Source organism: Endocarpon pusillum (genome assembly GCF_000464535.1).
Source record: "Endocarpon pusillum Z07020 unplaced genomic scaffold scaffold4345, whole genome shotgun sequence".
Lineage (NCBI taxonomy): Eukaryota > Fungi > Ascomycota > Eurotiomycetes > Verrucariales > Verrucariaceae > Endocarpon > Endocarpon pusillum.
The window spans coordinates 47,764-75,425 of NW_006916422.1; the positions used below are offsets into that span (position 1 = coordinate 47,764).

The 27,662-nt window shown below is 50.2% G+C and overlaps 9 protein-coding genes across 9 annotated transcripts; 5 read left to right on the forward strand and 4 right to left on the reverse strand.

Moving 5' to 3' along the window:
- Positions 1 to 35: 35 nt before the first annotated feature.
- Positions 36 to 2,411, reverse strand: EPUS_02471 (Ribosome biogenesis protein ERB1; the record flags this gene model as incomplete). The annotated part of the gene is made up of 1 exon (XM_007805472.1): positions 36 to 2,411. The coding sequence occupies one exon, from the start codon at positions 2,409 to 2,411 to the stop codon at positions 36 to 38; it is 2,376 nt and encodes a 791-aa protein (XP_007803663.1).
- Positions 2,412 to 3,589: 1,178 nt separating this feature from the next.
- EPUS_02472 (uncharacterized protein) lies at positions 3,590 to 7,432 on the forward strand (the record flags this gene model as incomplete). The annotated part of the gene is made up of 12 exons (XM_007805473.1): positions 3,590 to 3,798; positions 3,853 to 3,926; positions 3,976 to 4,199; positions 4,250 to 4,448; positions 4,515 to 5,042; positions 5,101 to 5,133; positions 5,212 to 5,700; positions 5,754 to 6,216; positions 6,270 to 6,484; positions 6,546 to 6,801; positions 6,859 to 7,038; positions 7,147 to 7,432. 12 exons carry the CDS (start codon positions 3,590 to 3,592, stop codon positions 7,430 to 7,432), a joined length of 3,156 nt encoding a protein of 1,051 aa, XP_007803664.1.
- A 357-nt stretch (positions 7,433 to 7,789) lies between these two features.
- EPUS_02473 (uncharacterized protein) lies at positions 7,790 to 9,472 on the reverse strand (the record flags this gene model as incomplete). The annotated part of the gene is made up of 5 exons (XM_007805474.1): positions 7,790 to 7,897; positions 7,956 to 8,400; positions 8,452 to 8,872; positions 8,931 to 9,314; positions 9,385 to 9,472. The coding sequence occupies 5 exons, from the start codon at positions 9,470 to 9,472 to the stop codon at positions 7,790 to 7,792; spliced, it is 1,446 nt and encodes a 481-aa protein (XP_007803665.1).
- A 2,024-nt stretch (positions 9,473 to 11,496) lies between these two features.
- On the forward strand, positions 11,497 to 12,638 carry EPUS_02474 (uncharacterized protein; the record flags this gene model as incomplete). The annotated part of the gene is made up of 6 exons (XM_007805475.1): positions 11,497 to 11,522; positions 11,574 to 11,974; positions 12,049 to 12,130; positions 12,195 to 12,350; positions 12,408 to 12,487; positions 12,538 to 12,638. 6 exons carry the CDS (start codon positions 11,497 to 11,499, stop codon positions 12,636 to 12,638), a joined length of 846 nt encoding a protein of 281 aa, XP_007803666.1.
- Positions 12,639 to 13,268: 630 nt separating this feature from the next.
- EPUS_02475 (uncharacterized protein) lies at positions 13,269 to 14,787 on the forward strand (the record flags this gene model as incomplete). The annotated part of the gene is made up of 2 exons (XM_007805476.1): positions 13,269 to 13,320; positions 13,376 to 14,787. 2 exons carry the CDS (start codon positions 13,269 to 13,271, stop codon positions 14,785 to 14,787), a joined length of 1,464 nt encoding a protein of 487 aa, XP_007803667.1.
- A 1,001-nt stretch (positions 14,788 to 15,788) lies between these two features.
- Positions 15,789 to 17,061, reverse strand: EPUS_02476 (uncharacterized protein; the record flags this gene model as incomplete). Its single annotated transcript, XM_007805477.1, has 4 exons — positions 15,789 to 16,341; positions 16,395 to 16,509; positions 16,558 to 16,841; positions 17,042 to 17,061. The coding sequence occupies 4 exons, from the start codon at positions 17,059 to 17,061 to the stop codon at positions 15,789 to 15,791; spliced, it is 972 nt and encodes a 323-aa protein (XP_007803668.1).
- A 447-nt stretch (positions 17,062 to 17,508) lies between these two features.
- On the forward strand, positions 17,509 to 19,086 carry EPUS_02477 (uncharacterized protein; the record flags this gene model as incomplete). Its single annotated transcript, XM_007805478.1, has 3 exons — positions 17,509 to 17,714; positions 17,761 to 17,941; positions 17,989 to 19,086. 3 exons carry the CDS (start codon positions 17,509 to 17,511, stop codon positions 19,084 to 19,086), a joined length of 1,485 nt encoding a protein of 494 aa, XP_007803669.1.
- Positions 19,087 to 20,380: 1,294 nt separating this feature from the next.
- EPUS_02478 (uncharacterized protein) lies at positions 20,381 to 21,451 on the reverse strand (the record flags this gene model as incomplete). The annotated part of the gene is made up of 1 exon (XM_007805479.1): positions 20,381 to 21,451. The coding sequence occupies one exon, from the start codon at positions 21,449 to 21,451 to the stop codon at positions 20,381 to 20,383; it is 1,071 nt and encodes a 356-aa protein (XP_007803670.1).
- Positions 21,452 to 22,238: 787 nt separating this feature from the next.
- EPUS_02479 (uncharacterized protein) lies at positions 22,239 to 27,353 on the forward strand (the record flags this gene model as incomplete). The annotated part of the gene is made up of 4 exons (XM_007805480.1): positions 22,239 to 22,404; positions 22,457 to 24,871; positions 25,078 to 27,034; positions 27,089 to 27,353. 4 exons carry the CDS (start codon positions 22,239 to 22,241, stop codon positions 27,351 to 27,353), a joined length of 4,803 nt encoding a protein of 1,600 aa, XP_007803671.1.
- Between the last annotated feature and the right edge of the window lie 309 nt (positions 27,354 to 27,662).

Below are 27,662 nucleotides of genomic sequence, written 5' to 3' on the forward strand. Positions count from 1 at the left end.
GAGACAGTACCCATTCATTATTGACTGGCACCAAATCATCTCCACAACCGACACGTGCCATCCCCGCCCGCCGACAGAATCCACGGCTCAACCGGATGCCAATCAATATCCAACACGCCCAGATCACCCACCACTTTATGTCCCTTCAACACCTTGAGCGGCACAATCCTCGCATTGCTCATCATATCGGCCACCACCTCTCCGTGGAAAACCTGCACCGTGCCATCGTCGCTCGCGTCCGCAAACAGCGGATACTGTCCGCTGGGATGGAACTTCACCGCCCGGATAGCCTTCTGGTGATAGCGCAGCGTCTTGTAGGGGCGGGGCGAGAGGTCGAGATCGTGCCAGAGCAGGCGGCGATCGTACGAGCCGGCGATCAGGTTGTCGCTTCCTGAGATGGCGGAGCTGGTGGGGTGGATGTCGAAGCTGCTGATCCAGCGGGCGCCGGGTTGGAGGATTTTGAGGAGGGATTGGCGGGAGAGGTCGTAGGCGCGGATGCTGCGTTGGTTGGCGACGAAGAGGATGGGTTTGGAAGGGTGGAAGTGTGCTGTTTGGGGTGGGCCGCCACCTTTGAGGCGTCGTCGGAAGGGGTATTGGGTCAGGTGCTTGGAGAGGGTGTGGATGGCTATAGCCGACGACGAGGGAGTGCTGGGGGCGGGACAGACGGTGACAAAGTAATCACCTCGGCGGTGGAAGGAGAGGGTCTTCGCAGTGTGACCGAGGGAGATGAGAGCGTGCACGCCATTGTCGGAAAGTTTGTTCGACGGACGCGTCCACGTGATTAGTAACTTCGTGGTGGAGGTCGAGGACGAGTAGCCCCAGCCAGCGTCTAGGACCTCAAGACTGGCTGCTTCTAGGTCTGGATCACAGATAGGCGGTACGCAGAGGTAAACATTGTCTCCAACGGCAACAGCCAAGATGAAAGCGTCTTTGCCGGGACGCCATCTGACAACGTTGACAGCTTCGTTACTGCTCAAAGAAACTGACCAAATCTGACGACCGGTGTCGAGTTGCCAGACACGCACGGTGCCATCATCACCACCACTGGCGAGCCATAGACCAGATGGATCGACTGACAATGACCTCACTCGGCCTTTGTGACCTCGGTAAATGATGCCACACGTGGTTGGAAATGGTCGCAGCTCTTCAGGGCTGGGCAATTTGGGCAGTAAAGATTCCGGGTCTATATTCAGCTTGCTTCTTCGTACACGAGGTGCAAGGTATAGATCAAGACAGCGTTCGAACTTCTCTTTGACGAAGTTCTCATACCCAGGTACTTTTCTGAGCGAGTCATGGTCCGTGGGCAGATATTCCTTCTCTCGATCCTCTATGTCTGCATCCTCCCAAGCCTTCTTCTCACCCTTGTCAGGCAGGTATTCTGGTGGAGGATGATAGCTCTCATCGAATCCAGGGGGTGGTAGCTTTGGAGCTGGAACATGCATAATATGTTCTGGGCGCGCCTTCTCGTTAGCCCAGATGTCATAGTTCTGAACGTCGGCGTCATCCTCTCTGCCTTCCTCTGGTGTTTTGTAAGGCAGTATTCGACCCTCTCGAATAGCACGGACAATCTTCATAACACGCTTAGCTTCGTGCTTTGAAGGAACGAATCTTCTCTTCGGCTCGGGAGCAGCGCTTAAGGGCATGATTTCAGTCTTGCTTGTGAAGTACTCCACAGTTGGTTCGTAGGGATCATAACCATCTTCTGGAATCTCATTCATTTGGACTTTCTTCAGCAAATTCAGCTCTTCCTGACTCAATTCTAATGGCTTTCCTGTGGATGGATCTGTTAGGCCTGTCCAGCCTTTTGGTATCTCCATACTGTCCAACAATGCATCAAGCGCGGCACCCTTTGCTGGTCGCATAATCTTCTTCCCATTGATATTGTAGCCAATATGGGGGAAGTGGTCGTAGAACGAGAGGGGTATATTGCCAATCGTGTTCTCCTCGGGTCCCAACTCATCCAGTTCGGAATTGTCGTCTGGGTCGATCTCATCATATATGTAGCGGTCGTTGCCATTTGCATCCTTCTGCACTCGAAAGTTCGGCCTATCGTCTTCCTCTTCATTGTCAGGAATTTCTCCACTGAGCCCAGTCGTTTCGACTTCTATGTCCACAGGTTGCGCAATTTTGGCTTTTTGGTCAATTGAGCCTTTCGACAATCCATCGTCTGAGCTTCGTGCACTGCCCCCACCATCATCATCGCTCAAGTCTTCTACCGGCTCGCTAGACTCCTCTGTGCTCCCAAAGTCGAAGATACTATCATCGTTGTCACCAATCTCTGAGTCGTCGCTGCTTGCAAGTGTGCCATCGAGCTGAGCAAACCCGGGTTCATCTCCAGATACAATGGCTGGACCTGAGTCAACATCTCGAGTTACAGCTTTGCGCTTCTTTTTAACCTCCAATGAAGCCATTACCAGCGACGTGCAATGTGCTGTGTCGAAGTCCACCTACCAGAGACATAAATTTTCGGGGAAAGGCGGAAGTTTCCGCGCTGCAAACCTGATCAGGCCTTGCAGCCGCAAAATCTGGCCCGAGCTCACCACCGGACTGGGCCTAGGGTGATGCCGCTCCAGCTCACCCCGGTCTCACCCAGATCAGGGTGAGATGCAGGCGAGCGTCGAGAGAAAATGACTAGGGTATGGTAGGGCAGGGTAGGGTGTTTGAGGCAAGGATACGAAAGGTGGGTGAAGGGTTCGGGAATGATGATAATGTTGATGCTGGTCGATGGATGGGCGAATGGAAGGGATGAGCTGATGAAGGAATAAAGTGATGCGTTGACACAATCGGTCCTAGTTCTGGTGCTGGTATTGTTACTTCTCTAACCTATGTAGTCCGTAGTAGTACTCTAAGAGCCAGTAGGAGGCTAAACTACTGGTTAGGTTCAATTCCTTTCAGCGCTACTGTCCTTCAGTCGGGATTTTGCCTCCCCTCCGTACTTCCTAAAACCCCTCTACTTTCCTGAATCCGCATAAGCATGACCATGCTCCTCCAATGCATGGATGTATGATCGACTCAATCGTACAGGTGTTTATCCTCTTTCTGGACACTACTTAACCAGCTGGCAACCGGGGAATCTCCTAGCATAAGGCAGATTTCGGGCGCCCTACTTCTACTACCTTGAGCAAAGCAAGGCATTCAGTGGTCGAGACGAGGTACCCATTAAAATCAAGCCGCACAGAGAGTGGTGCGAAAGGTGGTGCGAAGCTGCCCATGCAGAGCGTATCAATCAAAGTGATGGTTTACGAAGCACGCAGCAGGCCACCCCGGAATGCATATCTCGGCTATACTTAACCTACCTCCTCCCTCTCACTTTTGCAATCTCCTAAAAATGAAGCTTCTGGCCGCATTGTTGCTCTCCCCACTCCCGTGGGTCTTCCCTGTCACTGCTCATTCCGAATGGTTTGAACCGCATTTGGTTATTGGTAGCTTTGATTGCTAGAAATATGGCCATTTTCCTCCGTTGCACACACTCTATGTGACTGACTTTGGTGGCAAGGGCGTTGTATTGTCGGTGTTGGATGGTTTGCGACTACGCATTGAAGCCTGATTGGTCTAACAAACAACTCCATCGAAGACCTTATCTGGAGGTATGCCAGGAAATGAAAATAATGGAAATGGGGTTCTACATACCCCAGATCTGGAGGAAGGTTCAGGATCCGACTTCCTTATTTATACCCCTTCATCTAGTAGCAACGGAATCACCGTTGCAGAGAACGAGATAGCAGATGGAATGTCCGATGTCCATGTCTCGGAGACGCCAGGAGCTCTTCGGAAAGACGAGTATGATGTTGACTTCGAGTGAGCACCTCAGCCTTCATGCCGAGACTTCCGGCGTCTGATTTACCCAACCAGGGACACGAGAGCATTTGCCGTTTTTCGATGGGGAGATATTTTGAGGGCAACGGCCGAGAGACTTTCAGCATCAGGTCGGTCTAGGGAAATCTAAAAATTGCTAATCCGGGCTCACGGGTGTAGACCATAAGATAATTGCCAAATATGATGACTGGGACGACATCAAGGAAGAGATTCACGGAAAACTCATGGATACGTCATCTACAACGGCTATGAAGAGGCTCCTGGGTCGAATACAACCTCTTCCTCGAACTCTCAGTACCCTTACTCGACACTTTGCCAACCTGGTAGCACCTCAAGTGGCAAGATTCGATTTGCTCTGGGGCATGATCTACTTGAATTTGAAAGTAAGAAATTTCTCGGCGTGAGAAACTCAACGTCTATTGACACGTCATAGCTCTCCTACACATCTCCGGACAGGCTCAAACGAACGGCGGACTTGTTAAATAAGATTCGCACAGTTGTGGTGCTCTTCAACCAATGTCTTTCCTCGTGTGACCAGGTGAACGAGGTGTTGCTGAACATTGTGGATTTTCTTGATCCCCTCACCATCATCCTATCGGATTCCATAACCTATCTTCATAAATACGCTTCCGGTTAGTCTTATTTTCCCACCAGAGTTTTCTAGTTGATAGTTCTTCACAACTCACGGAGGTCTCTAGATACCGCTGCTGAGCAGGCATGGCCCGACCTCCGCGAGAATATCAACTGGAATCTCTCGGAGCTCGAGGGAATCGTGAAGCATGTGAACGAAGTTGCTAGCTATTCAAAAGCCAATCAGGATCGTCAAATCAGAAATATGTCCTTGAGGCATGCCCTAATGCCTGAAAGTGATGAACCAGGAACTTTCCCAAATATCATCTTGCCATTCAGTAAGAATCCGCGTTTCTACGGTCGCGCAGTTGAACTGGAAAAAATTGAAAAGTATCTAAGCCCCAAGGACGACCAGTCGCTCAGAACTTACACCATATATGGCCGCCGTGGGGTCGGCAAGACGGAAATTGCGTTGCAGTTTGCCTATATGAACCAAGCTGGTTTCGATGCCATCTTTTGGATCCAATGCGAGACATCTGTCTCCATTCGTCAAAGCTTCACCAATGTGGCCGTGGCTCTAAACCTGCCAGGAGCTGATCGAGATGGCCATCACGAAGAAAATCAACTGGCTGTCCAGAATTGGCTGAAAAAGACATGTTGGGTTATCCCCTGATGAACAGCTATAAATTGAACACTGACGTGCCCTTCTTTTAGCAAGGAAATGGTTGTTGATATTCGACAATGCGGGTACGTTCAATCTGGAACCTTTCTAGTGACATGGCAGATATTACTCAAAATCGTTTCTTCGGCTAACTCATCAACAAGAACATGACCAGATCCTCAAGGGGTACTGGCCCATGGGAGCATCTGGGGCCATCCTCACCACCTCGCGGCGATACCACAATTTCTCCAAAGACTTGCAACGAAAGGGTGAAACCATCAAGCCGTTTGATCCCGCGCAGAGCTGGGACCTGCTTCTCCAACTCCTTGGTGACGATTGGAAGAAAATGGAGCGAGAAGGCCATATCCCACCGAGCGAGGTGTCGGCTGCCAAAAGCTTGCTTGAAAAGCTCGGGGGGCTGGCGCTTGCAATTCGACAAGCAGCTATCTTGATAAAAAATCCAGAAATTGGTGGTCCCACAATCGCGAAGACTTACGAGGTATTCAAAGAGAAGAGTCGAACACTTCCGGAGCGCCACCTGAGTGATCGCTCTAGCACGGAGAAACCACTTGATGCCCTTTGGGACATGACTTTTAACTCCTTAGCCAAAAATTCCAGAGGTCTTCTTGGTGTTCTTGCATGGCTTTCACCCGGTATGTTCGGGACTGAGCTCCCAAAATTCATCCAAAGACTGACACAGTAATAGATGGCATTCCGATTCAATTGTTTCTTCCACGAACCCAGCGTGCACTAGATGGTCGCCTTGCCTTCTGCAAGCAAGATTCTGTCTATCTCGACAGTAAAGATCGAGCTTCACTCTTCAGTATAGTCACACCTTCGCCAGAATTTGAAAAGGCGGTTGATGAACTATTGGCAAAAAAACTCATTAGGAGAGACCGCCATGTTCTGTCAATCCATCGTGTTGTCCAGGAAGCCGTCAATTACCATGACCTGGACGATCTCCAAGAAAGTTTCGACATTGCATCTCGGCTGGTCTATGAGCAGTTCCCAAAGCAAAGGACGAGCGAGTCGCTTTACGAAAGCTGGAATGTGTGTCAAGAATATATTCCTCATGGCGTGTACTTGAGCAAGAAGTATTCCGAATACGCTCCGTCTGGCAAGCTTAAAGCACATGATTACTTCTTGCAACTGCTCAGAAATTGCGCATGGTAAGATTGAACCCTGAATTGTATACCTTTCCTAAGTTGAGCTTTTTACCAAGGTATCTCTACGAGATCGGAGACTTCGATGGAAGTGGACCTGTGGTCGAAACCGCCATTGGAGCATGTGAAGACAAAACCTCCAGGCTTTATGCCCGCCTAGTCGATATCGCTGGCTCCCGCTTCTTTGACCTGAATCGGCTTTCTGATTGTCGAAACGCGTGGGAGACGGCTCTGAGAATTCGAAAAGAGCTTCTTGCCCATGATGACCCCTTAAGTACGCACATCGCCCCTACCTGCCTTTCCCCTTCCTGGTGTTATATTCTGATCGTCGAAAGTCGCCGGTGTATACAACAATCTCGGAAACCTCGAAACGGCCTCCGGTAACCTCACCGAAGCCAGCGACTACTTCGAAAGAGCGACACTGATTTGGATTGCCGGCGGGGATGCTACTGCCTCGCACCTGGCACTGACATATCTCTGCGTCGGCCGGATGCACATGCTGTCGAACAATTTCCAAGAAGCGGAGAAGAAGATCACTCTTTCCGAATCCATGTTCATGCGGCTAGGTGCCCCCTCAGTCGCCATGGCTCAGTAATTGCCCTCATCCGATTTCAGACATCTATTCCAGTCTTCTAACAAAGCTTCTAGCGTCCACCTCGCCTACGGCTACAGCGAAGTCCTACAAGGCCGCTGGTCCATCGCCCAACGGTCCTTCTCAGAATGTCTCCGCATCGCCCTCCAGGAGATGCCCACCCACCCCATCACCGCCGCGGCATATTACTCGCTCGCCGATGTGGAATTAGCCCAGGATCACGCCGAAGTGGCCAAGTACGCATTTTGCCTCCTCATATTCCGCCTCAAGCCCACCCCCCCTTCCCCTTTAGACCCAACCACAAACCCTTCCAATCTCCCACAATTGAACTGATGTAATACCAGAGGCTACCTCAACAAAGCGCGCCAAATCGCCGAACTCCGCTCCCCCACCCACGACGACGGCGTCATCGCGCGCATCCTCTGGAAAACCGCCGTCGTGCTCGAGAGCGACGTGTTGGGCAAATTCAGCTCCGAGGCAGATGCGTTGAGGCAGCGAGCCGACCTGGCGCGGAAGAAGCTGATTGCGTCGGGGGAGGGTGGCAGTATTCCGTTTGTGGATGAGCATGATAGGGAGAGGGATCAAGAGGAAGATACGTACGATGCGTTGGTGCCGTTGTTTTATCGGTAGTTGCTTAGTTGCTTGGTTGGGTTGGGTTGGATTTTGGTGAGCTGTGGGGAATGATACGGAGAGGGATCAAGAGGAAGATACGCACGATGCGTTGGTGCCGTTGTTTTATTGGTAGTTGGTTGGTTACTCGGTTGGGTTGGTTTGGGTTCGGGTGAGCTTTGGGGAATACTACTGAGCGGATCAAAAGAAAGAAAAAGAAGACATAATGAACGAATGGATATGCTCTATTCACGAGTGGGGTAGAGTAGTTGAAAGGGTATGGTTTAAATTGAATTGGGTAGATCTATAACTACGCTTTTTCTTCAACCAAGGACTTATGAGGACCGCTGCCTCAAAATCTCAGATCGGAGGAGAAGCCTAACCAAGCTGTTGCAGCTGTTGCCTGGCCAGCATGACTTGCCAGGCCTGGAGGACAAGGGAGAGCATCATCAACAAAATGGTGATTGTGGCAAAGATGATGAGAAGCTGTGGATGCATGTCTTAGTAATGGCTGACGAACCGGTACAAGGCATTTCATGCTCACCTGGTTGTTCCAAAGGGTATACCAAGCCGCCACGTCTCGACGATCATTCAGCAATGCTCTCAAATTCTGCGGCTGGTGGTGTTTGATGAATTCCTGGAGCTCGAGCAATCGTTTTGCGAAGAAGGGAAATTCATGGTGTGCATTGTAGCAATTAGCGGGCTCGTGTTCATCGATTTCGTCATAGATCTTTCGGGCTTCGTCGCTAGTCGCGCTCTTACCGCAGAGAGTGAGCAACATTGGATCGCAGGCCCAGGTTGTCTCCCATGAGCTCCGGCCGCATTGCTCCTCCCAGACTGGGACCATTCGTGAAAAGGCCTTGTATGATCGATCATCTTGTCCGAATATCAACCGGTAAGTAAGCAGGATTTCCTTGAAGAACTGTTCTGTCACCACCTCTGGTGCTCTGACGTCCTCGTAAAGCCGGGTCGCATGGTCAGTCAGAAGCCTACCGGTGTAAGAGAATGTTTCAATCAGTGATAGGAGCGAAGGTGTTCACCTAGAGAGTAAATGGGTTTCATTTTCAACAACCATCATTCTACAAAACGAGGGGAATTGGAACAATTTCAGTGTCTTCTTACTACTATCCATCTCCAGATGAAGGGCCAACGATGTGACCCACTCGATCTTGAGATCCGCGAGGCCTTGTAACGTGTTGAAGCAAACATCTTTTACCGAGATGACTTCTGCTTGCCGTAATGATCCGAGTTCATTGGCGAAATGTGGTTTCCATTGAGGGGTCAGCTCTCCAAATCTTGCCAGCAGTTCGAAAAAAGGGAAGTCGATGTAGTCGAAGTTCCGCATGTAGCTGTGGTATTTCCTCGTGTTGAGCGAGTTGCGATATCCGGATGAGGTGGTAGATGTCCTGACCACTTCAAGTTTGTTTGCTGCTGGGTGCGGAACTGCTTCGTACAGCATACCTGGCCGATAGATCAGTTGGCCATTTCACGCAGACGAAGATGCTCGGGTGATCCGTACTGAGCCAGCCCAACGTTGCAAACACGATCTGATTAAGGATTGCACGTTCCTCATCCATCTGCGGCTTTAGCAATTGCTGATTGTCCAACTCATCCACGATTTCGACCAGTGCAAGGTTTTTTCTGGTCTTTAAAAGCTTTGCGACTTCAATGACAAAGCAGTAGACAATGACGAGGTCTCCAGATGCAGGTGTCACATTGTCCTCGAGACCGACAAGCGCTGGGGCAAGAAGGTGCCAATGGTGATGAAATTTAGATTGGAGATATCGACCGTACCACAAGCACGAATCCGCCAGTGACCCTTTAATCCTTTCACCGCCAACAAGTAGAGAAACAAGATCATCTCGTTTCTGGAATTCCTGTGGAGTCAATTTGGCAACCCATTCTGCGAAGAAGTTAACAATACCAGGTCAGGAGAAACCACCATGAGGTGGTCAACAATCAGACAGCCATACCAGCTTCATGCACCTCTGGTGTTCGTTCAGCTACATTTGATAAGGTGGTCGGTCGACGGAATCTGGCTGCGTATATGGAATTCTTCATGTGTGCTGGTCAGCTCAAGAGAAGGCTTCAAGGCATTTTATGATGACGAAATTGGGCATCATTATTACTATCTTACTTACCCAGGTGTCTGATCTTTTTACCTTCTTCTTTTCACCATGCTCGAGATCATATTCGGTCATCGTAGAAGGAAGCACTTTAGAACCCTTGGGATTGAACGATGCTTTGATTGCGATCCAAGGTCTCGAATTGCCGTGGTTAGTTTTGCGTAGTTGCCAACAGCAAGTCCTTTCGAGTCTGGTGGTTGGTGCCAGTGAAGATAACTAGCGTACTGCCAAAGTACCCAGCAAGAGAATGCCTTACGCTAGTTTGTTGTGCGCAGAAAATTGAGGGACACGGTTGAGTTGAGCGGTCAGGGTTCTCGTCCAAGTTCTCGTCTATGATTACCCGACATCACAGCCAGTTATCAGGCCATGTGAGCCGTAAACAGTCATGCGGGGTCCAGACATATGCAACGCGGAAACGAGGATTTAAATACCCCGCTCCACACAAAAGACGAGATATTAGCGGATGAAGCAGCAGACAAGGCGAGAGACGTCTCAATCAGGTTGGCCGCATGTCTATCCTCAGCTTGCACTCCGGCTGTGATGGTCATGCCGGGTCATACATATGCATTGCATGGTGCCCAACTTATTCCAAAGGGAGTTAATCACGCTGCAGCCCATAGGACAAGGCGACACACAAGGCAGTATCCCCAGAGTCGTTGTGCTTGGCGATCGAGATTGTGGTATTAGAGCCTCAATCCATTGTATTTTGGTTGAAAAGCCAAGTGCAAGACCATACTGGACTTTGTTATTGCTGCTGTTCCAAGCCTGTGGCAGAATGCATCGCAAGTGAAAGGCTTTAGAGGAGGAAAGCGTGTCTGTAATAGACTGAATGTCCATTACCTGGCAGCGAGAATGGAAGGAATGCTCGCCATAAGATCCTCAAGAGATGCAAAATGAATGTCCTGACCCAACGGCCGAATGTGAACGATATTGAGAAGTCAATTTAGTAACCGCCGAGATTATTGCTGCCTGTGTAGTGACACTCAGAAGTCAGCCTTGCGGTCTAACATGCAAGAACTGCGAGCCTGGCATGTGTCTGCCAGAAAACCCTATATCTTGATTTTCATATGAGGGCCAATTTCACTTGATGTAGGCACACAATCCGGTACTGATGCCATGCTTTCGTTGGTGTTATTGATATCCGACCTGGCGATCTTACCGAGATTCCTTCAAAGCAACAAAAAACTGCATACGTACCATAATTACACCTCCTCGGGCATGCAACCACGAGCTTACCATCGGGTGATGGTGCTTGTGGGCCCTTCCAAATCTTTCTCCATGGTTGTATTTTTGGTGTCGGTCGGGGAAAACCTTCAGAACTCACACTACCGAAGAACGTTACGACCGGCTCAGGCAAGGGAGCGTGGATTGGAGAGGGACTCGGGGGAGACGGAGAGTCGTCATTTGTATTTGGACCAGGCAACGCCGGCGAAGCCTACATGGTGTAATGATGTTAGTCACTTGAGATATTGAATCGAGATGCGACTGACACGTACGGAATATGTTTGTTCTCCCATGGTGGGGGGATTTCCTAATGCTCTGTGTGGGGGAAAGTTGAAGTGTTCGCCGGTCTTGGTGGGAGAATCCGGATGCATATCTCTGATGCTGCCTGTCTGGTATTGCGAACGGATCTTATTTGCCTTCATCGGTATATGCCCAGACACCCCAGAGAATGTGGGTCTCGTCAGTGTAAGGGCATTTGACAAGGATTGCGTGAATGGGGCCGAGGGCGCAGAACGGCTAATATCTGACCCCCACATAAGGAGGAGGAATTGGCCTATCCAAGGACGAACTTCCAGGCCAATTGCGATGGAGGCTGAAACGACCGGATGACGGGAAAGGGGGGGGGTATTTTCAGGACCATATCTGACTTGACAGCAGCCTCTCCCACAGTTGTATTTTCTCGTGACGGTCTAGAATTTCGACTCTTAACTTACTACTATTTATAATGATTCTAAAATGCCTGATGTTCGAGGAACAATTGAGTAAGTGCGAAGATCTACTGCATACTATTCCTACCGTCTAATGTGTCAGAGATACCTGCAAGATCTCGAACTGTATGAGACCGAGAAGCCGTATTGGTGTTTCTTACCACCGAAGAAGGGTTTCGATCCAGACAAGGAACGAGTAGACAATCTCGAATTCGAAGATCATAACGTTGCCATCAGTGATATCCGCGGTTTGGAAGGCGATGTCAGTCTTGAGAACTATGGCTTTCAAGTCCTTTCACATGACACTGAAATCCCAGCCTTTACGGCGGCGGATGCTGTTGAGGCATACAAGAGAGAGACCGAACAGCTCCTGATGGAAGCTCTTGGAGCAACCCATGTCAAATGTTATGATCTTCGACTGCGAAAAAACATCGTGTTCCAGCGAACTGAGTTTGACCTAAACAACCCGTTACATACAGAAGGACCGGCGCGAGGAGCGCACAACGGTGAGGCCAGATTCGTAGTTAGACCACACTCTCGCCATGTCAATAATATCTACCAGATATAACAATTGATTCAGCGCCCCAGGTGATAAACAGATATCTCTCACAGCCAGAGAAGGATGCGTTCTTGAGGATTGGCTACCGCGTTCGCATCGTTAAGTAACAGATGTCCAAGCTTTGCTGTAGAGCATACATGGATCTTTTTGCTGATGAACGCTCATAGTACCTGGCGAAGCTTGCTTCCAGTTTTAGAGGATCAGCCTCTGGCTCTTTGTGATAGTCGTTCAGTTGGTGAAACAGACCTTATGGCAGCTGATCGGCTAGTTCCAGATCGTGTTGGGGAGGTTTACTATCTCAAGTTCAACCCCAAACATCAGTGGTTCGTCTCTCACCCGCATTTGAACACACCTAAATTGTTGATTGACATTCTGCACAGGTATTGGCTATCCACACAAAAGAGGTCAGAGCCTTATGCATTTGTTATGTTTGACACCAAAGCCGGCACTCATGCCAGATGTAAGTAGACCTTCAACTGTATTAAACGTTCAGACTAGACCAGTCTTTAGTTTGCCCACATGTTTCGTTCAAGAATCCCTTAGCCGGAGCCAAGGTGCCGCCGCGAGAGAGCGTGGAAACAAGGTCGGTTGTGATTACTAAGGAGTCATGAGGGCGGACAGCAGTGAAAGGAAGGCAGGATGGTTGGTTCATGTTTTTGATTAGTTCAAGTGCGGATATAGTATCAGCGGAGCCCGACTAGCGTGAAATTCTTACGTGGATAGATGTTTGCATGCTGATCGGCTCTAAAATCTGGAGGATATTAGTTACATGTCACCCAACTTCAGCTCTTTCCTCATCCTTTGCGGCTATGTACCGTCTTTGTAGGTGTGGCTCATGATGATGATTCCATCCTTGCTTCACGTCTCTTCCAGAGCGGTCTGCGGGTTACTTTCCTGAACAGTAGGTAGGCTTTGAGGTGAGTGTGGACCAGATTTCGCTCTCCTTTGTGTTGCCAAGCCTTTATGTCTCCGAAGTTGCAGCCTGTTGTGCGTAAAAGTCGCCGACTTCGACCACACTGCTTCTAGAACCCTGCCTGTTATCTTACATCTCCACACACACGGTTGTAGCAAGAATGAATAACTCGAAATTTGATGTATTCGGGTTCATCTCAAGGAATTATTCGTTCCAATACTAAGCTCAACACGTTGTGGGGCCTTGGCGCCTGCGTATTTAGATTCCTAGTTACACAACCCTCCCCCAATCGATACATTGAGCTGATATTGCTCTCCAACGTCCCGCAATGTCTGAGACCGACACCAGCGCAAAGCAGCATTCTGCCTGTGATGAATGTCGTAAGTCATTGGACGTCCTCTGACCATCGCCCGAAGTATTAATATCTCATCAAAGGAAAGCGAAAGCTCAGATGTTCAGGTCAACCCACGGGATGTACCCGATGCACCAAACAGCACTTAACATGCCACTACTCCCTACAGATGCAGATGGGACGCCCGCGAAAGAGACGGAAAATTGCTGAAGAACCCGGAGAGGGCCAACTGCAGCATTCAGCACTGGCCGAGATGCTAGTGTCGAATGAGAATGGTCTAAATGAAGCGAACCAACTTGTTCAGGATGGATTTCAAACCGTTCACCAGGACTCATGTCCAATACCAATGCCCAGCTCCACCAGTTCAGCCACAGCTCCATCATCAGCACCTGTACCCGATGAAGATCTGCTCTTTGACGACTTTGGCTCTTTTAGTAACAGTATCAACCATATCGACAATGATGCCACGCCTCCATCCCACTCACCGCCCACCCCATCGCTTTCCGCCATGCTCGAAAGCTTTCCTTCCACTTTCGACTGGAACGATCATTTCAACACAACCAATCTCCCCGTCAGCGTCTCAAATGCCTGCAGCCCGAAGATACGGACGTCAACCCACTTACCTCCTATTGCATCAGATGGGCTTCCCACTCACCACAATAATCCCGTAGTAACCTCAGCTCCACCCTCCTTTACACCCTCTCCGGTTGCTCTACCCTGCACCTGTCTTCCAGACATCTACCTCGCTCTATCTAACTTGTCTACTCTCACCTCCCTTCCCATGAATCCGAACACGATCGAAACACTCCAAACTGCTACCCGTACCGGCCACAACGTCCTCTACTGCCCCAAGTGTCCCCAAAAGTTCCAATCCAACATGCAAAACATCATGCTCCTCGCCACACTTCTAAGCGGCATCGCCGATAGCTGGTCTCGTATCCTCCGCACCTCACCCCAAGATCTAGCCCGCGGCTTCTCCATTGACCCCAACGTCCGCTCTTCCACCAGCACAGATACAGCCAACTCCCAGACCGAGACCGAAGAAGCAGAATGGAAACTATTTGCGCATTATCTCATCCGTCAATACGTGTTCGGGGATGCTCCACCCCCTGGCATCCACCTACCGGGTATTTGTCCGATTCTGTCATCCGCCTCCTCGTCGGCATGCCCTTCCAAGCCACCACTCATCATCCTCCAAAACCTCTGTGACGCCTTTGAGCGCCGTCAGAAGACCTACCACGGCCTTGTTGTGGCAACCGGCGAATTTCCCCGAGCCTACCAGAGCACTGAAGCTTCGGCAACGCTAGGAAGGGTTAATTGTGATAAGGAGCTAAGATCGAAGATGTCCAATGCGACGCACCACGAGAAGAATGAGGCTTTATGTCTTCGGATAGTGGAAGGGGTCAGGAGCACGTTGGCGCTGCTAGATACCCGGGCAGACCCTGAAAGGAGGACGGAGTGGCAGGTCAGGTTGAATGATATCTTAGGACGTTAACGCGAGCGAAAATAACCAATCACGTACTTGGTAACAATAAGTCGAAGGTGAAATCAAGTAAGACACCCTCTCTTAGAATTATCTCAGTCTCCTACGATCATATACATGCATGTATTATACTCCTGTAACCAAATTCAAGAGCGGTGTTCCCCATTCCGACCCCTCACAAAAACACACATATATGAATGTTTACACTCCACAATTTTCCGTCGGGTGGCCAAGTGGTGTAGTGGTAATCTGCGGAGGGGACGCCCTTCGCAGATAACCACTACCAAACTTGGCCACCTGACAAAGTAAAACTTTCAGTTCGTCTGATTTTCCTGAGCCTCGCTTCCTCACACCACCTCCCCTTTGGGCTGGTAGTGTGAGGAGGATCGAGGGCACAGTTTTATTGCCCTTTCTTTCGTTTTTCTACTGCGGCTTGTTTAATGGGATGGGATTCTGGGTTGTGGGTTGTGGGTTCTTGGTTCTGTATGGGGAAAGAGATGATTAGTGGACCTAATCTATAGAGATGGTTCGAGCCCAGCGCTTGCTTTTACCTTTTTTTTTGCTGGGTAGCTACTGCATTTTTTGGACCTTGAAAAGACCGAGGAAAGCGTTGCATTGTTGGGAGACACTTGTGAGTATACTTGAAGTAAACGGCATTGTCTTTGATGTTCTATGAAGGTGGAGGCTTTGATGTCATAAAGCCATCCACAAAGTCTGCTTCAACGCTAGCTGTCCGTAGACGATTCCTATGCTACAGCGTTCAAAATATCTCAACGTTTCTTACTTTCGGTTCAAGTCGATATTCATCCTAGTTGTTGACCTTCTGGTCAGGTCGTCAGCTCATGCGCCAATCCCAAACTTCCATAAGCCACGACTATGGCCGCCAAACGCCGAGCCCCAGATTCCCAAATGCTATGCCGTACCGGTATCGTTGGACCAACTCTTCTTCTCGTTGGCGAAAGCTCTTCTGCACCGAACAGAAGTAAAATAAAACTTCACGTCCGGTTGACCGATTAGCCCGTATGCTGCTGGACAGCTTCCCTCGGAATCACCCCCTGGCCAACAAATATGTCGATCAATCCCTGTAGCGGCTCCATGTCCTTTCGGCCTAGCAAGTCATAGTACATGGCGACAGTGACGAAATGCACAAAACAACTGTTCAACTCCAAGTGCCGATTAATGTGCCAGAACGGGTTCTCCCAGTGACCGTGGTACAGATGTGCATAGCAGCGGAACATTTGCTTGATGATGCTTCGGACATCGGCATGGAAATTGGGTGGAAAGCCGGAAGATTTGCCCACCCAGTCATTTTGTTGGCCGGAGAGTTGGGAGAGCGGAGCGGAGAGAGAAGTGGGCGGGGCAGCAATAGGAGCTCCAGTAGAATAGTTGGCAGGTGACGATGTGTCACCAGAAGCGAAGGCGGTAGATGCAACTGACGTGGGGGGGTCGGTAGGGAAGGTGGCCGGATCGTGAATCTTGCCAACGATCCATTTCTGGACACGAGTGATATAAGATGGAGCAGGGATTTTGGCAGGGCGACCGCCTTCGAGCCAAGTGTATGTGAGCCTGGAACTTGTCAGAGCATCACAGATACATGGATGTTCATGATGGACACATACCGGCCAGCTGACATAGTGGGGCAGCTCTTCTCATTACAGATTGCAAGGCCAGTATTGGTGTCAACTTCTTGGATCACTTGGATCATACCAGTGAGAAGACGATTCATCTCAACCACTATGGCCTATCAGCTTTAATCGATAAACGCCAACCTAGCCCCCTCACACTGATGTGCCAACCACTCTCCCAGTTCCACATTCTTGGGTTGTGCAGCCAATGTCAAAAAGTTTCCCTTGACCGAGCATTTGGCGTATTTCTCACTGAAGAACCTTTTTGGCTCGCCGTCGTTGTAGTTGCTGTCCATACCCAAGGATGATGACACTGAAGGAGAATTTGTCATAGAAGGTAATGGCGGGATGTTTGAGTTTGATGTTGAAGCACCATTTGCTGCTGCTGCTGCTTTGAGATTGCTGTTGCTCTTTGTGTTTGCGCGGCCAAAGCCCTGGCGTCTAGACAAGTGATTTATAGTCAGCGGAGGTAGTGTTTTGTGGGATTTGATACAATCTGAAGTGAGGTGTCATGCGGACGACAACAAACAAACACAAATGGGGTCAGCCCCTTGTGCTTTTGGTGTCTGTTACAGTTGACACCTCACTCTGCAAGCGAACCGGGGGATAGTCAACGAGGGGAACACGGCAGGTGAACATACACACTTGCAAAGAAGGTCATGATTGAGCCAGCACCGCGATGCCAACACCTTCACACCACTTTTCGGGGATTTTGGGCCCGTAGTCGTCGTAGTAGTTAGAATATGCCAAAAGAACATCCACTTGACAGATGGGAGGCTTGTAAATATGAAGTCTGAAGAGTGTCACCGCAATAGCATACGGATATTCTACACTAAGCCCTTTCAGTTCCTCCCGCTGGCAGGGGTCCGAAGGTCCAGCATATTTACCTGTTCAATTACATACTTTACTGCGCAGGACAGCATAGACATGAACGGGCTCTTGTGAACCACTTTCTGTACTTGAAGGAGGATTTCATTTCTATGTGCGTCTACACTTGATACCTGCAGCAAATTTGGTCTGCTCCAACCCACCTCTTCACAGTACCTTTTCCAAAAGCTCTGCCCACTGGCCTCAAGGGGCTTTCAGCCCTGCCCGTGTTCCTTGCAGCATGGCTTCGGATAGAACTCAGAGCTCCGGTGGTTTCTCAAGAGAACAAAGCTCAGACACCAATGAAGCGCAGTACAGGATCAACGGAGAAGCCGCTTCTCACACCAAAGAAGGCTCGAGACGAGATACAAATGGGGATGTCAGAAGCGAAGATGGGGATGCAGACCTGTTTGGTGATGACGATGACGGCGATGCACATAGTAAACCGTACGCAGTTGAGGTCGGTGTTATAGGATTACCTAACGATTGGTAGTGGTGACCGGAAACTTGATGATACAGAATTGGACTCCGGAGATGATGAGGGCCGTCGAGACAGAATCGCGGATACCATCGAAGACGAGGACGACGAGCAGGAGGCTGTGGTGGATCAAGTGGTTCGAATCTATCCTTCTGATCTTGGGCGTATGGCCGAACCTGAACCCGGCAATGGTGACGTGAGTAGGGCAAAGCACCTATATATGTCTAAAGCTGATCTCGGCAGCTCTATGTTTTGAATCTTCCGCCATTTTTAGGTCTGAGGCCAGAGAATTACGACCCGGACACGTACGAGGTACCAACAACACATCATGGAGCAGCTCAACCTCCTGCAGACAAATTCTCTCCCTTCTCTGTGGCATCAACCACAGCGTTCTGGCGACACGATCCTCGGGACCTATCAAAGCTACAATCCAACACGCGCCTCATCCAGTGGGAAGATGGTTCAATGACACTACAAATTGCTTCGCAACCACGAGATCACTACCGGGTGTCCACGACTGCACTACGACAAGACTTTGGAAATGGTAAGAACAAGAAGCTGGGCGAATCACAAGACTATAATCCGGACAAGGACTCGCAACACTACCTATCCACACCTCACGCCAAAGCTGAAGTTCTTCGCATCATCCACCCTTTCACTGCAGCCATGAAGATATTCCCCTCTGGCGAGCAGGCGGACGAGGCAGTGCTTGCCCTACAAAAGTCCTTAGCTGCAGCAGAGGCAGTTCACGACCCCTTCGCCGCAATTCGAAACGTGAAAGAAGATCCCGAATTGGCTAAGACACGAGCCGAGCTAGCAGAAAAAGACAAATTACGTGCCGAGCGCAAACGGGAAGCCCAGATCGAGCGCGAAACTGGTCGCAAGGACAAGGTCCTAGGTCGACGCGGGGTCGGCAGAGGAAGCGTTGGTTTAACTGTTGGTGGTCTCGAGGATGAGGATGGGATGCCTACTGCGAAGGCTAGGAAGCCTGCTAGGAAGGGTGGCAACCGACGAGGCGACATTTATAGCGATGACGAAGATGACGGCTACCCGAGAGGCAGAACGAGAGAAGATGAGTATGATCAAGATGACGGGTTTCTGGCGGCCAGCGACGAAGAACCTGAGATCTTCGATGACGAGGATGATGCAAAAGAGACTGATCTGGATGAGGATGACCTGGAGATTGAGGGCAGACAGACTGTCTTGCAATCCAAGTCGAGGAGTGATAGACAGGGGACGCCGAAGAGGTCTCAAGAAGAGATAGAAGAGGATGCGGCGGTAGTAGGGAGCCCACATGCGAGGAAAAAGCGGAGGGTCATTGACGACGATGAGGATGAATAGAGGATCTAAGCCGTTGATGCATTAATCGCATACATACCAGCAAGCGAGCCCGACCTTTCCACCCAGTACAAAGCCTGCTGCGTCAAGTAGAACTGCGCCTCTTGAACTATCATTACTACGAACCGGTTCTAACTTCGTGGCCTGTCACAGTATCGTCTGCATGTCCAGCTCGGCCATTGCAAATGGGAAATGGATTAATACACCTCCAATTGGCCACAGACCCCCACGAAAATGCACAGGCCCCGCGCAGCTCCAGAGGATATCTGCATAAAAGCCGGTGCAAGAAGCGAATAATCTTTCCCCTTCCACAACCTTCGAAGTTGGACTTCTTTGACTGGCCTATGCTGAATTAAAGGAGACCTTTATCTCTCTATATCTTTGGTCCGCTTCCAACACCACACTTTCCCAAGCTCAGCTCCTTTCTCACAGCTTGTATGCTTCTCATTCACATACCCGCTCACACCTCAATTCGTTAAACCTCATCTCATCTCATTTCACCTCACTTCACCTGCAACAGGCTGCCAACCATCACCTTGTCAGCGAAGCTCAAAGGGAACATGAAAGCCACCGCCATCGTTCCTCTCTTGAGCCTCACGCTCACTCCGCTCGCCCTCGCTGGGTCCCTCAGCTACGGGATCTGCCAAGCTGGTTGCGCCTCGATTGTTATGGCCTGCTACGCCGCTGCTGGTAAGTTGCACACTACACCATTTCTTTTCCCACCTTCGACATCTCGCGTTCCTCTTTCTTTCCCTTCTTGCTTCACTTCCGCTTCTTTATCACTCAGGCTGTGAGACTGTATTGGTAGTCTGAGGCTGATGAGTCGGATACGCTAGGTGCAACATGGGGAGCCACGGCCGGTGCGTCAGCCCCTGCACCTGTTTTGGCGTGTAACTCGGCGTTTGGTTCTTGTCAGGCGGCTTGTATTGCCGCGGGGTGTGCTCCGATTCTTTGAACCCTTATGGAGTAAGGGGCCTTGTCTGGGGAAAAATTGGATGCGGTTAGGGATTTGGCTCGGTGGAATTTTGGTGAAAGGTGGCGTTGGATGGATGATAAATGACGATTGAGGTTGCTGGGATTGCCCGCCTGCCTGTCAAGTGGACGAGGCTCCGGTGATAGCATGGCTTTCTATTTCTTAAGTTCATAGCGCGCCTTGTGATCATGCCGTGGTGAAATGGGACGAGAATATCACAGTCATTGGATCTCAATTACGCGATCTCCCGCCTTTGGAAGCAAACCCCACAAAATTTTAGCAACTGTGGCTTCCAACACAATCTGCTGCGGAAAAAGCCACTCTTCAGGCATTCCTCTTCAGCACATCCACCACCCACTCCACGCCCCTAACGCTCTCCTCCAACCCATAATGCCAAGCCAGAGGGAAACAGTGCATCTGCTTCTCCCACACCAACCATTCCCCCTCCACTCCCACGCTCTCCAACCTTTCACGGAACAAATCCGCGTCTGGAGCCAGCACGTCAAATGTGCCAAGCACACCGTGCACTTTCACACCCGCTCGCTTCAGCGGCGTCAGGTCCGCGAGGAGGGGCGAAACGGCCGGATCGTCTCTCGGGAGGTTTGCGGACCAGGTTTTTGCGACGTCTTCGATGTATGAGGCGGAGAGGACGGGGTCGTGTTTGTCAGCTTCTGAGATCTGGGGGTTGGTGCAGCGCATATCCAGAACGGGGGAGATGAGGAGTACGTTCCTGAGTGGGGTCCCCCCCTCTCCCATAGAAGAGAGCGTTTGGCTCTGTGCACCTTCGAGGTGGTGGTTAATGGAGGGGACGGCTTTTAAGGCCAGGGAGATGGCGATATTACCACCGGAGGAATCACCTGCTAGGGTTATTGGGACGGAGTCTTGGGCTGCTTGCTGCAGGATGGTCCGGAGGAGCGTTTCGAGAACAGGAAGGGAAGATGGGGCGGGGCTGTTGGGCGCCAGGGGATAGCTGACTACTGTGATGACGTAGGTTGGGTGGAGCTCCTTTACGAGTTTGGAGAGGAATTTCCAGTGGTTGTTTGATGGTGGGGATTGAAAGGACCCGCCAGCGAAGTAGAGGAGGCGATGATGCTTGGAATCCCGCCTGGTGTTGGTGGGTGCGGATTCCCCTGCTGCATGCTTGAGGGAGATGTCGTAGATCCAGACGTTCTCAATGCAATACTCTTTTACTTCGTGGTCTGATTGGATGGAGTTTGGAACCTCTAGCTTCTGGGAGCCTGCTGGCAGCGGCTTTCCGGGCTGTACGAGACGGGTCCGGAGAGGCTTGATCAATGTTTGAAGAGATGCGGTTGGGATGGATCGATGCGCTTTGATATGTTTTAATTTGATTGGTGAGCTCTGACTGCCGCTTATAACACTGTCTGGGGAATTCATCTCATTCAACAATTGAGATATTTCTTTCGGTGCCACACAAGAGGTGCTTTAAATATGCCCTGAGCTCGTCAAGGCGCTCCCCTAGGAACGTCACCAGTGCACGGCAGATCGTTATGTAGCGACTAACTACTAGTTATTACGTGGTATTGTGTCAAAATCTGCAGCGGGATGCGGCCCCGGATCGGCTAGCTAACTAACTACTTTAATTAATTTAAGCTCATGGGAACGCTATTCTTCAGAAAGAAACCCGACCATTCCGCAAGGACACAGGGGTAAGCTCACTTAGTAAGGCTAATACAAAACTTTCTGCTCTGGTAGTATCCTCAATCAAGAACAAAACAAAGCACTACCTGATTACATTTCCAGTTCGAGGGACCAATTGTAAGTACTATCAGCCCAATACGTCAATTGGGAATACGTGTAGCTGCTGGAAAGTCTAAATATAAGGTTCGGGTGAAATGGCTCCGCAGGCGCTAAGGCCCTACTACTACGTACGTACAACATCTGTGCACTGCCCACTCATCTGGGCGCGGCAGCCACAAGGTCTTACACCAGGTCTCCGTCCATCCCGTCGAGGCTGTGCGTGGCTGCGGCCAACCACGATGGCCAGACTGTATGATATGTCGTTGTGCGAAGTACGTCGGCCTTTCTTTATTTCTACCATTCAGCTCATGTTCCCAACAGGTCATCTTCATGAGTCAAGGACATATAGTTTCCCTCTTAAGAACTTTACGACCTGCGTCTCTCAATTGGACGGGCTCCTGCTTCTCTGATGTTCGCTCTGAAAATGGATTTGGGCGGTGATATCCAGAATGATACAGCAAGCGAAGACGTCTTAATGTCAGATGCTATTCCACAGATCAACGATGAGTTTGATCCTTCGGAGGCCTACATTACCCCGAAGTGGTTCACGGAACACAGCTCTGGATGGTCCCTTAGCCACTCAAAGACATGTAGGTTGAATTATACGTTCTAGTCATCCTGTAGATTTCTAACAACTCATAGCGCGGGAGCGCTTACGGGGCCGATCCGCAGTCGATGGCAATGTGATTTCACCAAAGTCAGATTACTCCTGCCGTTCAGATATGACAAGCTCACCCAATCGTGACCTCACTTTCGACGTTCACAACTCCCCTGCAACAACAAGCTACAACCCCTCTGCAACAACAAGCTTACCCATTCTTGATTCTGTTTTCAACGTTGACAACTCCTCCGCAACGAGAAGCTTACCTATTTTTGATTCTGTTCTCAACGTTGACAACTCCTCTACATCGAGAAGCTTACCTATTTTTGATTCTGTTCTCAACGTTGACAACTCCTCTACAACAAGAAGCTTACCTATTCTTGATTCTGTTCTCGACGTTGACAACTCCTTTGCGTTCTCCGCTGTACCCAGTGGAACTCGAGTTCAGAAATCACCCGCGACCTTTCAGTGCACCTTATGCCCCAAGCGATACACAAGGGCCTTCCATCTACGCACGCACTTGGCAAAAAAACACACAGATAAGAGGCCATTCGTTTGCACCGTCTGTGGTAAAGGATTTGCAAGATATAATGACGTGAAACGGCATGAAAGGCATGAAAGGCTCCACAGTGAGAAAAAGAAATTTGTCTGCAAGGGTACGCTGAAGGAGGAGGGTTGGAGCTGGGGCTGCGGACGGAGATTTGCCAGGGCTGAGGTCCTTGGGCGTCATTTCCGTACCGAAGCTGGCCGAAACTGCATAAAACCCCTTTTAGAGAAAGAGACAGAAGAGGGAAGACTGCCTGAAGCACCACCTAGCGGGTACTTACCAGCGGCTCTACTGGCACAATATCCAGCCCTTGCAGTTTCTGATTCGAGCTCCGCTGGCATCTACGACAACAATCTGGGGTCGGGTCACGACAGCCCTGTTTCGTTCGATCCTATGTACTCGGAGGGCCACACACCTGGTGAAAGGACAGGAAATCCTATTAACACCTGTACCAATAACAACGCCCAAGACGAGAACAAAAAATACCCGGAGCCCGATATTCAGGTACCAGCTGAGCTACCCTTGTTAAATGCATATATGGTTGTGATCGACACTTTCGCTCAAAAAATTCTCCCGCCACACTTTCTGACGACCCCGAGCACTCGGTATACGGCGGACTGGTCAAGCCCATCCGTGCCCTATCCGCCTGAGTCTGCCATTGCTGATCGCACGGTTAATCCTCAATCAGAAAAGGTAGTTATGTCTCCAGCATCACATATTATCGAGAAGACAACACCCTTACAGCAAGGACGTCTGTTCGGACAACTAGAGCAGAAAATCGAGAACACCAAAGCAGGGAGCAAGAAGAGCGCATCTGACACCAATAGTCTACATGGCGATAGCCGCTTAGTAGACAATAAAGTAGCCTTCAACAAGTTAGTGCCCTCTGATTCAGGATACCATACTGGCCTTGGCACGGATACGGAATCAGTGTGCTCACTGGGATCTGTGGGCACCTCCCTTGGCCTGCCTCAAGACTTCTTGCAAGAGTTTATTGCGTTCTTTGGAGACACGCTGATTGATAAAGCCGGTGCCCGTGCCTGGGCAGGATATGCTTTGGCTCAACATGCGCCGGAGGTCGTTGAGCATCGTCTCGATGGCATGTTGAAGGATTACGCAGCTGACCTGTTGTCAATTTCGCAGGAAGTGAAAATGGAGCACAAGCAGCCACACCAAACCGTTGCGACTGATCGTCGCATTGCTTCGGGTGCTACTAAGCTCATTCGCAGATATCGACCCAAGATCGCGCGGTACTTTCGTGATCATGCGGTTTCAACGCCATCAAACTCCAAATCGATGGCAGAGCGGCTGCAAGGGTTAGGCAAGCAGCTTTCACTCACGGAAAAGCTTGGCCTATTTGAGAAGGTAGCGTCGTCAGGCCGAACGGATGCGGATAATGCTCTGGACGACGAGTGCGATGACGGTGACGAAGGCGAGTATATGGCAGACATTGCGCCGATTAGAGATTTTCTTGTGTCAGGCAAGGCGTTCCAGGATTTAGCAACCGCTATGCGCCGAAGCCTCTACTGTGATGACCGAACAAGTATAGATCGGATCGCACATCAAATATTGGAAAGGCTGTCTGAGGCTGAATCAGCTCCCTGTCCGAGGTGTTCAGGCCCACAGGACGACAGCAAGGGATGCAGCGATCACCGACCCATCTACAGCGTCCGTTTCCAGGTCTCATGGGACCCTCAAGGGTTTTTGCAGTCTCAATTTGGGAATCGCGCACCTCGAATAGGCTCCCTGGTGGCTCTAACTGGGTCTGCTTTGTATGCTCAAGCAACAACTTGCTCGGAATATCTTCAGACCAATTGGCCACGCAGCGGTTCATTCGTTCTCTCAACATTACAAAAAATTATCGACCCAGGCAAAGGAATGGGTAGTAAGGAGCACAGAGATTATACAGGTGAGCAAGGTCATTCAAGCTATCCCACACCTCTATCCCTCATATATGCCCAGTTATTGCCGATCTCTCTTTTTGGTGCTGATCCATGAATCCCAATGCTCGACCCACGAGTGAAGTTTTGGGTCTGGATCCTTAGGGATTTGCGGAACTTTATACTTTTGCTTTACCTAACACGCTATATTAGTCCCTGGTTAACACGCCGACAGGTTCTCTTGACGGCTTGGACCTCCGTATGGCATTTCGCAGTCTGGCTGCAGGTAACGAGGCTTCAAAAAGGAATTTGTTTGTTGATGCTCGTGGAGCCGCGGAAATGCTCGTGGAGTTAGCGCAACAGCTCGCCTGGATTGGAGCAGTATTGAGGCCCTCACCATACGACGAGAAGCTGGCGTATTGCAAAGCAGCGATTCAAAGCAGTGGATCAATCATCCCATGTTTCGCCATAACTTTCCAGTGCGAACGATTGCATCCCACTGAGAATCCTTGCTGGCTCCCACTCTTTTGCGGAGCATCCATCGCGCGCGATTTCCCGATACCAGACCGCCAAGAGGAGATGGGTCTGGAGATACCGTTAGAAATCATGATGGGGATAGCAGGTGTTCGACACGTGGTTGAATATGAAGGTGGGGTGGTCATGAAGGGGTTTTCCATCATGTTCGTCCCAATGAGACGGAGTGGCAACCGGGTCCAGTGGCACCTTATATCCAGTCCTAATTGTGACACACGTCTCTCTTATCGAGATGTCCTTGATCGTTGTCAGGATCGCGCCTCTCTCAATGAAGTCGATCTCGGCAGTCTCCGTACCACTCGTGCTATCGTCGGCTGGTGTAGCGCTGCGAGCTCGCTCCTAGGTTCTGATACAGCCAACTATGGGAACATTGACTATTCAGGAGCTAACGACGCCGATACTCCACTCAAGCTTGCGGGAGGAGTGCTTGGTTTTCAGCATCTTGGAGTTGCGCAATTCGACTTCACACTTGGCCCGAAAGACGGCAAGTGCCATTTCCAACGGAGTGGTCCTTACCAAAGGATTATATCTGCTGCCGAGAAGACCCCTGTCGTTCTCTATGATACGGCAGAGAAGCGAGCGTGGCTTGTCCCGGCTTCCGGCGTTATGCTTCACATGGCGCATCACCGTAACAGGCTAGAGCTTTTCGAAACGAATGGCAAGCGGGTTAAGCTTCTTGCAACTGGCCCAGCCGGGCCATCAGCGAAAGAAATCCTCTTGAAATGCGCATCCATGGATCTTTCCAACTGCGGGGAGTACACATTCAAGGACATGGTCATCAACATCTGGTCACAGCTCGAGTTTCTCATCGATCAGAATGTGCGAAGAGATCGAACACCAGGCACTGCGGTTACCGGGAAGCTGCGAGACGTCATTCATGGATTTGAATTCAAGGCTGTTGTTGAAGAACGCTCACCCTTTCGACGGAAGCAAAAAACAATTGGCAAAACGAACGGAGGGTGGCCAGCCCTCGTCCGGGATATCGACGCGCTAGTGCTTTTTGCGAATGGATACGAAGATATCATACGACCACAGACAAATAACAATAACCAGAGCCTGTGTAGTCTCTGGAGAACCGTGCCGAAATGGAAAGACTACCTTGCAGCAAGTGTCAAGACCTTGAAAGACCTCTATGATGTCGCTGGCTGTCGGTTGGATCAGACATATCTGACTTCAACACACTTGCAGTGGCATCGTGGCAATTCCAGCCTCTTCGAGCCTTGCCAAACACCCGAGGCCTACCGGTGCCAGTGCATCCGCCTTCAACAAATTGTCCCAAAATCAGCTATCGGCCGTGTTGTTCCGCCAGGCCTGCTAGTCGATGACGCTGCCGTTATTTTTGGTCAATCTACATCTCCACTGCGCGACTTGATAGCGGCTCCACAAAAACCAAAACCAAACGGCATCTACGGTCAGCAGAACGTGCGCCTTCTTACCCCGCCCACCCTGTACCAGGATCACGATGATGTGCCCTCCTCTGTCAATTCTGAAAGCGAACCTTCGGCTCGAAGTGGCTCCGACGTCACCAGCTCAACACCAACGAGTTACACCTCTTTTATCTCTCAAGGAAGTATAGCAGCAAATATGAATGATCTCAAATCCGACCCAGAACACACACACCAAGCACGAAAAAACGATCAAAAGCTCCTTGTGAGTCTGTAAAGACCCAGTATGCTCCAGAATGTGATGCGTTTTCGCTAAAATCGAGGAAGCGAACTAGAGATAGTCAGGATTATATTGTGGAAGATCCCCGGCGCAGTGAACAACACGATCTTGCTATCTGCCACAAGGACGCATTTCCTGAACTCGGTGACGCCACTGATCAGGATGGTGCCTCCCCGCAAGAATCAGAAACAGAATCACGTCCCCATTGGTGGAAACTCGGGCGGAAGAGATGAAGCAAGCTGCTACGGGCCCAAGAAGAGTGTCTACATGGATTCCGTCCCATGGCCTGCAGACAATCGAGAAAGCCGGTAGTCACACAACTGTGCACAAACGATAGCATCAAGAGCCTTCACAAACTCTAGATCATATATGCAAAGTACCACTATGTATCGTCGAAACGTTCAGTGGGCCCAAGCGTGGGCTGGTCGCACATACAGTACCATTCGCCAAAAAAACATACAAAGACAGATGGCATTGTATACCAATCACGATCTCCACGTATAACACATATATTTCTTCTCACCATAAGAATATCAGGGTGAATACGTCCACTGTATCCATTGGGTTACTGCTATCTGACTCTCTGTTAGGCTCATTGTCCATGACAAGAATCAAAGATAT